We start from the raw sequence: 10,000 nt of genomic DNA on the forward strand, positions 1-10,000 counted from the left end.
TATGGTGGAGGGTACGAGGAAAAGTGGGAGACCAAATTGGAGGTGGAAAGACGGAGTGAAAAAGATTCTGAGTGATCGGGGCCTGAACATGCAGGAGGGTGAAAGGTGTGTAAGGAATAGAGTGAATTGGAACGATGTGGTATACCGGGGACGACGTGCTGCCAATGGATTGAACCAGGGTATGTGAAGCGTCTGGGGTAAACCATGGAAAGTTTTGTGGGGCCTGGAGCTGTTTCGGTGCATTATACATGACAGCTAGAGACTGACTGTGAACGAATGTGGCCTTTGTTGTCTTTTCCTAGTGCTACCTCGTGCACATGCGGGGGAGGAGGTTGTCATTTCATGAGTGGCGGAGTGGCGACGGGAATGAATGTCAGACAGTATGAATTATGTACATGTGTATATATGTATATGTCTGTGTGTGTGTATACATATATGTATACGTTGAGATGTATAGGAATGTATATGCGTGTGTGGACGTGTATGTATATACATGTGTATGTGGGAGGGTTGGGCCATTCTTTCGTCTGTTTCCTTGCGCTACCTTGCTAACGCGGGAGACAGCGACAAAGTATTATAATAATAATAATAACTATATATATATATATATATATATATATATATATATATATATATATATATATATATATATATATATATATATTATCACGTGATTTTATCTAAACCATGACCAAAGATAATGAGAATAAGTTGAGACAATATTTTTACATGTTGAGTTAATATGCAACGATAAGGAACTGAAATACACTAATGCTTCTATCTTCGTTTTCTGTACATTACTCTTAATCAGAGAAAACGAAAAATACAAGGGTCAGATTAAGCGACACATTCAGTGACCCTCCAACTCCAATCATGTGGTACGAAGAAAAACTGTGCTGCCATCGTTTATTTAGTGATGAAGCAAAATCTGTAAGTATCCAATGTCAAAACCTAAGCCTACATACATGCTTAGGTCAAAACAACCTAGGTCCTCAACCACGAGATGAAGGGGATCTGAAGCACCCAGTAATATTCAAATTATGAACATCATTGAACATGGACCATTATAACTCCACCGCCGAGTAGGTTGCATTATCATGCACGGAAAGAAGACGCACGGAAAAAATTCAATAAATCCACCCCTAGTGAGTTCAGGATGGAGGGACGGTGGTCATGAGAAGGAAGCAACCAGTCTAGAATGTTAATGCACACTAAAGATCAAATTTAAGCTGCTCTTGAATACATAACCTACCTAAACATTACTTGGTAACTGTAAGAAACTGAATTTTGGTACCTCAACATTCCTTATATCATAAAATACGATAGTAAAGCGTAAAAAAATCCTGACAACGTTTTACTCATACTTGATTCAAATTTTCTTTTCCTATCCCAACCACTCTCTAACAAGAAATCTTAACATCTTACTCAGTTTCCCTGAGGAAGGCTTCTGCGCAAGCCGAAACGTTAGTAGAATAAGCTCTCCCCCCTGAGTTTACTCACCATCCCAATGTACGCACACAATTATATATATATATATATATATATATATATATATATATATATATATATATATATATATATATATATATATATATAAAGCCAGCACCCAATCTATTGACAAGCCTCTGTAATACAGAGTGCGTCACGGCCAAGAAACTAAATGCTACACCATGGAGATCCATTCTTACAAATGAAAATATTACTCAATAAATACCACAAAATTCGAATTATAAATCTAGTTTAGCTCTGGAAAGAAACTCTCATTTGGAAATGGCTACTTGTTTTACGTGATTTATAAAATTTGTTGTGATTACAGAAATACCTGCAGAGCTTGCTTCAGAATATCATATTTTACAGAACAATATCAAATAAGGTAATAATAGTTATATATGTCGAGAAAATACGTAATGCACTTGTTAAGCATCAAAATATAAAAAAAACTCACCTAATGACAGACATAATATATACTAACCATATATTCGTTTTAACCCTTGGGATAGGAGAGAAAGAATACTTCCCACGTATTACCAGCCGTAAAAGGCGACTAAAAGGGGAGGGAGCCAAGGGCTGGAAAACCTCCCTTCCCGTTTTAATTTTTCCAAAAAAAGGAGCAGAGAAGGTGGCCAAGTGAGGATATTTCCTCTAAGGCTCACTCCCCTGTTCTTAACGTTTCCAGTTGAGGCTTGTGCAATGTCGCCTGCTTGTTTAGCTCCAGCTCCACGTTGTCAGTGCAGTTATACAAGTGATAAATTCGGCAAGTGATGAAAATTGTGGAAGTTTTGACTGATAGGGAAGTTGAATGAGGTTTTCATAAGTTCTGTTGATTTGTTTACAAGTGTATTACCTTAATTTCAACTCAATATTTTTCAGGATATACGTTACTTATTCGAATTCATCCATTGGTCCAAATAATGCTCTGCCGGGATTTCTGTAATCACAAAGAATAACATAGAGCACCTAAAGCATAAAGATATCTTACTTACATAATCATCTGAATTCTCAAAGCACCGACACTGGCTCCTCCATACCATGGAATCAAGAGGCGTCGAGGTTACCGTGTGTTTTCAGTCAGCAAATGCCACAGTGCGGTTTATGTCGTCACCACCGTCCACTACAAAACTTCTCACATAATAATAATACAGGGTCGACGCCGTAAACGTCCAAGGGAACCATTAATTAACAAAACTTGCGAAAATTATCACGAGCATAAGCTTGCTGTCACCTTGCTTGAAAACCTTTCTCCAATGTTTGTAAACAATGGCGGTAAAGAAGCGTAATCTACGAATATTTACATTATATTTCACGTGATGTCGAGAGCCATCTTACGGCGCGCTACGTAACTAGAATGATCGTGATAGAAAACATATATTACTCGTTTGTAAAAGAAAATAGCCTAAATGATTAAGAGTAACAATAACAAATATAACAATTACAAATCTAGTTCTGTCGTGGATAATGTATATTCCTCACTTCATTGTTGTTTTCGTATCTCTCACTTTTATGTTTCTCGCCATATTTACCTTCTTTGTATTGGTTTTTATACCATTCACTTTTATGTTTCTCGCTATTCCTACCTTTCTCTGTTTTGTCTTGAATTTTGACTCTTCGGGTGTCTTTGACAGAAAATCTACCCTTCTAAAAAGGCCGCTTGTACGACAGCCATTCTTTTTTCTTCTAAAGTAAAGCAGACATGAGTTTTCCGTTTTGTTCCTTTTCGTATATGAGGTTTTGCAGTAATCTAGAGTACGTTCTCCTTATCTTCATCTAATCAAGTGAATTTTCTGATTTCTACAATTCCTAATAATGTTCGAAATACTATGAAACGACTGATGGAAATTCTCTACACTGAATTAGGACTCGAGAGGTATTTGAAACGATTATCCAAGGTTTCTATGCGGGGAAATATCTGCCCTTCCTACCGTTGTCAAGTTACTAGATATCACACCTCAATGATGAAATTCGATTTCTTTCAACCGTAAGTAAAGTAAATGTGTCCCTCTCTTGCAGTGTCAGCATGATCATATTCCTATCTACCAACACACGCACTAGAGGGTCACGTTAAAGGCCAGGTCAACATACTATCGTGTTCAAGGAGTTGTACCATATTACAGTATAGACAAGAAAAAAAAAAATCGTGGGGGGGGGGGGGGTACAACGTAGACAATTTTCGTGTTCAAGTAAGTAAATAAATTGATGGCCAACTTCAAGCATGATAATGGTCACACGGAGTCAGTAGGACAATACGGGTATAACATTTTTGTTATCATTGTAGAACTGAATATCAGGCTAGCTTACATGAGTGTTGCTGTCAAGTTATCATCTGAAAAAGATTTACCCAACACTAGACTACAAATTAAATAAATGTCCGGATACTCCCAAGTTACCACGAATTTCTTGTTTACCAGACGAACGGTGTATAGCGTCTCTTATGTGCATCATTTGTAGATGGTGTGAGAAAGTCCACAGTGCCTGAATATTCTTTGCGTGTGTCCTTAATGCCGCTGTAGTTAAGCTTATGGAGTTAGAAATGTATACGCATTTGGATGGCTGCAGGTTACGTGGCTTGGCTTATGGGCTAGCGTGTCCTTGCTTTGAGTAAAGACCTTTATGTGATAAACCTAGTGCGTCAGCGTCTGGTACACGGCAACGAGACTATCGCCGCGAAATAAAATACAGTCGGTTACGGTGTGAATCAGATGTTACTACGTGGCCATTTCCAAGATTTATTAGAACCATTTTCACAGTTGACAAAGAACTCCAGGAAAGTGTTTGACATAACACGACGTAAAACTACTGGCACGTTCATGAACGTGTTTAACCTAGTACATCAATGCGGATCAGAGGAAATCACAGCGATTCGCATGACAGCACCGTTGTATTTCCTGACTAGCTCACCTCCCCCGCGACAGTGAATGATCGTAATGTCATGCCGTGACACAGAGTGATTTTTCAGGTGTAGAATCATTCAGCTCAGGTAAGAGTTACGTGTCATGTATGGCGGAAATTATTCGCTTCATGAGTTATGGGAAAATCATTATCATGGGATCATGCGTATCATGGCGTTCCTCCCTGCTCAACAGACTGAGATAATCGGAGGATAACTGACCACTTGTAGCCGTCTGTATAAATACCCACAAACCTTCCCTTGCAGCATTCGGACGCCCGCCTGGATCCCCTCTAGTCCAATATACAAGGACTGATGTCGAGTGGGATGATGGGGCAAGGCGAGTGAAAGTTGGTATCAGCGAGATGAACCAGAGTTCAGAGGATGGTTCAGGAATTAAATAGCTGGAAAGGATGTAATTATCAAATCAACAACAACTGCTGCACTAGAAATGTACCAGTGTCCTTCGCCGTATTGACAGTCGAACTGACAGTCCCGGTTAGAAATGCAAGTAAAACCTCAAGGGGCGTCTCAACATTATACCAGTTGTTGTTAGTGTTATCATATAATCCCAAGGATCTTTTCAGGACCTAACACAGCTTCAAGGCTAAGCTGCAATCCATGCCAAGGAAAGGATGAGCTCCTTTGAAAAAGGTTCGTGTGTACCCACCCCATTGGTAAAACTTCGCGGAAGTGGCTATTCACCGAGCTGATATTACAATATTTCAAAATCTGTTAAAATGAGTTGTATCTCTAAAGACAATCTTCTGGTCCGCACAACTGACCTTTTGACTGAAGATGGTCAGACGTGGGAACAGTTGTGGTTCTGAACCATATCTTGTGCCCTAAATTAAATGAAATTTCATTTCATTTTTCACCACAGCATCCGTTACTGAATTAGACGGTGGTTATCAGTGTGGAAGGATCAGTATGGGGATAATTCCTTCCGTTAGTTAGTGATGTGTGAAAGGCCACAGACTGAACTGAGGTGAAATGAAAATCAGACGGGAATTTCTTTACAAAATCATCCTTCTTCTCTTTTCTACCGCCGCGCGAAGCATTGTGTGGGTCAGACCTGGTGCTGAGTGCCACAATAGCCATTGATGATATATTCGATTCTTTGTGGAAACATAAAGGGACACTCGAATGATTTGCGGGAAGAAGACAGGCCGTCCAAACATACAGGAAAATACCCAAGTCATCGGGTGACGCCTTCACAACAGCCCGCCCGGCTACCGTATCCCAGGTTCTCGTCCCAAGCCACTGAACATCTTTCTAATCTTGACGTTATCAACACATTCAAAATGTGAGCATACTCCACATAAGTACCGACAATCCACTAGAAATATCATATGCAGTGGGAGATACAATAAATATGAGATTCAGAGAGCAAAATTTTCACAGAAGTAAGAGAAAGTCAGATTAAAGGGATCGGGACAAGGTTTTGCCGACCCCGGGAATACAGAGTTCAAATCAATGTGTATTATCTGGCGGACACTCGCCTGATAACACAATTTCTGGCCAATCATTCAGCCTTCAATAAAGGTGGATTTACACTAATTTGTGGCCATTCTTGACCCACAACACGCTCAACAAAGCAAATACAGTAGCACTCACCAGGTCTCCGAGGAGACGAGAAACAGGAGATTCCGTTTGAATTGTTGACTTTAAAAATGAACGCAGATGGCCCGTTGTTGTACGAATGTTTTGAATTACGTAAAACCTAACAATGATACCATCTCTGGTGAAAGAGAAGATAAAAAGTTTCCAAGGTTGCGAAGGTTAGATATTCTTTGGAGATCGACTTTAGATGAATTTCCACTTACAATAATTGTTACTATTAATCATTATCATACAACCCCAGGACCCATTTCACGTGACTACTGTAGTTTTTATGTTGAACTTTTCACTAGCGATGTTGTAACCACTTGCAGTCGGAGTCCAGGGGATAGAGTAGAAAGAATAGGCCATGTATTCCCTGCGTGTTTTAGAAGGCGGCTGTCAGGGGTAGGAGCGAGGGCCTAGAAATCCTCTATGTTTTGCTTTTCCGAAAAGAGCAGAGACTGGGACCAATTGAAAATTTTTCCCTCTAAGGCTCAGTCATCTGTTCTTGACGCTACCTCGCTAACACGGGAAATGGCGAATATGAACATTTTAAATATATATATATATATATATATATATATATATATATATATATATATATATATATATATATATAATCGAAGGACACTTAAAACCCCTAGATAATCACATTATTTATTTTCCTATACATTCACCACACTTAGAAACTTCCGCTGAGCTACATGTTGGCTCGGCGGAGTCACACCTACAGGTTAATACACCGTGCTACAGCCTGTAGTCGAGGGAGCAAGCACAGCCGCCACCCAAGATAGGCTGGGGGGGTGTCCCTTCACCAAGGAGGATTGGCTGGCTAGAGGTGTCCCTCTCTGCCACCTAGGAGAGCTGGCTTGCTGGCTGGGGACATTCCTTCTCGCCATGCAGGACGACTGACTGGCTGTAGGTGTACCTAGGCTGCTCCGTCGCCTCAGGCAGTACCACACTGTGGGTCAGTTGCAGTACCCTAAAGGTACCGAATCGGATTAAAGCTGCAGTATGGAAACATTTTTTTATTTTTTGCCTCGAAACTTCTGCCATTCCACAAAGGGTGGTTAGCCACTGGGTAAGACAATTACTACATAGGTTCGCTTGTGAGTGGTTAGTATGGGGCAAGGTTAGGAGCATACAGACATTGGCTGAATCATGGTTCTTTAATTCTGTTTCTACCTACCATTGGCCGAGACTCCAGTAAGAAATGTAACATCAAAGGTCGCTACACGTACTGTGTAGTACTTGGAATTCTTGTACTAAGTGACAGCACCAATATACACACGTTCCAGTACCATCAAGAGTCTCCCAGTAAGCGCCAGAAACCCTCTGATAGTTAACTTTTCATACAGAGATTAACGTTGAACACACACTGATTGTTCTAGAGCCTACACGATCAACACAACCACTTTTGCAACTCGTTAAGGACCACTCGACACCATAACAGGTCCTTTTGAAAATAAACAAAGTTGGAAAATTTTTACCGACCCGGAAGGCGACCTTGTTCCGCCATGCCTTGGGTATGAAGTAATAGACTCCCATTGCCTCCTTATATTACTGTTCAAAATCTTGATAATGATAAAAAAAAAAGACATGAGAGCTGTCTATTGAGGTTAGTTTTGCTGACACCAAGTGCCTACTTTTTCTCTTGCTCCAATACCATAAAAGTTGTCCATCGCCAACATTGGTTACATCACCTCCAACACCTGTTGCCATTGAATATTGTGCTTACTCATGCTTACTATACTAAGACGTACTTGTTTGGCATATGGCAAGTTTATGAAGACCTTTACAGCTCAGCAGTTTCTATATACATAAGTTTGAAATGAACTTTAGAAATTGCGACTAGACTTATGAAAGGGACCCTAACATGTTCATCAGATATACAGTCACAACATAGAACCCTCAGGTGGGCTAATGTCCACCCTGGCCAGACCATCTCTACCTGCTGGTTACTGGCTTTCCTCGTGCACCAGGTTGTATTACGATCTATTAATTACAACTGTTAACTGAACACAGGCGCCAAGCAACCAGCACACGTGGGCTAGGCTTCACACTCTACTGGGAAATCTATGTACAGGATTTTGGCGAGGTTATCTCTCCTCTTCCAGGAAGATCTTTAAAGCTAAACAATGAGTTATACAATTATACAATTACTGGTAGTAAAGGAGCTTGCTAAATGTTGCCATTTATTACGTATGAACAGTGAATTATCTATACCATAAGGGTGAATCAGTAGAAAATAGATATAACTTTTCTATGGAGGGTCTAATCTAACGCCAGAGAGATATCGCTGCACTACGAGAGAAACTGCAAAATCATGTTCTGATAAAGTTAAACTTGACGAAATGCAATTTGAAAATTTTCAGCAAACAGCCATAGAAAGACGGTTAAACTCTACCAGTACAAAAAATTACAAGTGTTGATTTCGTATTAATGAATACAATAATAACTGATGATAAATATCCGAACGAAACTAAATCTGAATAAAACTCAACCAATATTACAAGTTACACTTATAAACAACACACTCTAAATAGTCTATCCACAATGTTATCGACTTCCACCCATACATATATACATACATACGTACAGACACAAGATTTCCCCCCCCCCCCCTCTAAGTGCCTTCCTCGAACCTAGATCTATGTGACGTCCAGGTTACAGATCGTTTTTGCTTTCTTGTTCAAACTGAAGCTGCATGATCATGAAAGCCTTTCAGAACATAATTTCACCCAGATTATGTGAAATGATATTGATATATAAGGACCTTATTTTCAAGGGTCATGCTTCGCAGTGGCCTTAATGGGCGAGGGGCCTGGGTGATGGGCGTCTGTCCTCAGCTCACTGCACCGTGGGCGTCTCTAAGTTCTGGCACCAGGTGCGCTCAGCCACACCCGTCCTACGGATGCGTCTACCACTCAGTCACCACCCCAAAGCAACTTATTTACAAGGGAAATATATACACCGGATGTTTTGGTCATGTGAATCATGTCACGTTCACTTTTTTGGATATCTGTAATTGTTATGTAAATGATGGTTGCGATTATCGTGATGTACGAACGCTAAGTATGAGGACAAGAGGTTGCTGCCTCACACCCCTGGGATTTTTGCCTCATGAAAAAAAAAAAGGTGAAACACATTGATACACAAGTTAAACTATATCCTCGGTTTGTTCTCATCCGAACTCCCTCAAGAGCGACGACACTTGAAGAAAACGAGGAATGGGACTCCGCGGTCTTGATATCCCAAGAGGAGATGAGGTGGGGTGGGGTGGAGGGGCCTCCCGTTGGCAGAGCTACCGAAGTCTTCTCAGGCGTTGAAGAGGACCAACTTCTGTCTTCAGCACCTGCCTGCTGCTGACTGCTCCACCCCAAAGCCTCGCAAAGAGAATCGCGCGTGCCTCGAGGACGTCCACTTCCTCAGGAGAGGAACGCCGGAGGGCCAGGCCCTGAGTGCAGGAAGCCTAAGAGAAGAGGACGGAGAGAGGGCGCCGGAGATCCTGGGTGGGCGTGGTCATGGGCGGGTACTGGGCAGGGTACAGGAGCGGGTGTCCGGGCGCCAGGGAGCTGGGTGTGGAGTAGAGAGCCGAGAAGGGCGAGGGCGGCACGTACGACGGCGAGGAGCTCCTGCAAGATACACGGGGGTTTGTTTACCTGTGATCATATGTCATGGACATGTTGCCTGATATGTCACGATATACTGTCTGATATGTTATGATATATAGTGCGATATATATCATATAGTCTGATATGTTATGATATATAGTGTGATATGATATATTGTCTGTGTTGATATATTGCTGATATGGTATATAGTGATATGGTATACTGTCTGATATGTTATGATATATAGTGTGATATGTTACGGTATATAGTGTGATATGTTATGATACATTGTCTGATATGTTATGATATATTGACTGATATGTTATGATATATAGTCTGATATGTTACGATATATTGTATGTTACTTATTTCACATTTCAATCTCACTGTTTACTGTCAA

At 40.8% G+C, this 10,000-nt stretch overlaps 1 protein-coding gene and 1 long non-coding RNA gene across 2 annotated transcripts in view; both read right to left on the reverse strand.

Moving 5' to 3' along the window:
• LOC139760627 (uncharacterized) overlaps positions 1 to 2,734 on the reverse strand; it is a 33,611-nt gene extending 30,877 nt beyond the window's left edge. Inside the window, exon 1 of the long non-coding RNA XR_011715374.1 lies at positions 2,484 to 2,734. This is a non-coding gene — a long non-coding RNA (uncharacterized lncRNA). The remainder of the gene's footprint in view (positions 1 to 2,483) is intronic.
• A 3,895-nt stretch (positions 2,735 to 6,629) lies between these two features.
• The window catches only part of LOC139760631 (uncharacterized), a 78,520-nt gene continuing 75,149 nt past the window's right edge, over positions 6,630 to 10,000 (reverse strand). Inside the window, exon 5 of the mRNA XM_071684038.1 lies at positions 6,630 to 9,621. Coding sequence (XP_071540139.1) covers positions 9,459 to 9,621 — 163 coding nt within the window. The 3' untranslated portion in view covers positions 6,630 to 9,458. The remainder of the gene's footprint in view (positions 9,622 to 10,000) is intronic.

This window comes from Panulirus ornatus, chromosome 37 (genome assembly GCF_036320965.1).
Source record: "Panulirus ornatus isolate Po-2019 chromosome 37, ASM3632096v1, whole genome shotgun sequence".
In the NCBI taxonomy this organism is placed as follows: domain Eukaryota; kingdom Metazoa; phylum Arthropoda; class Malacostraca; order Decapoda; family Palinuridae; genus Panulirus; species Panulirus ornatus.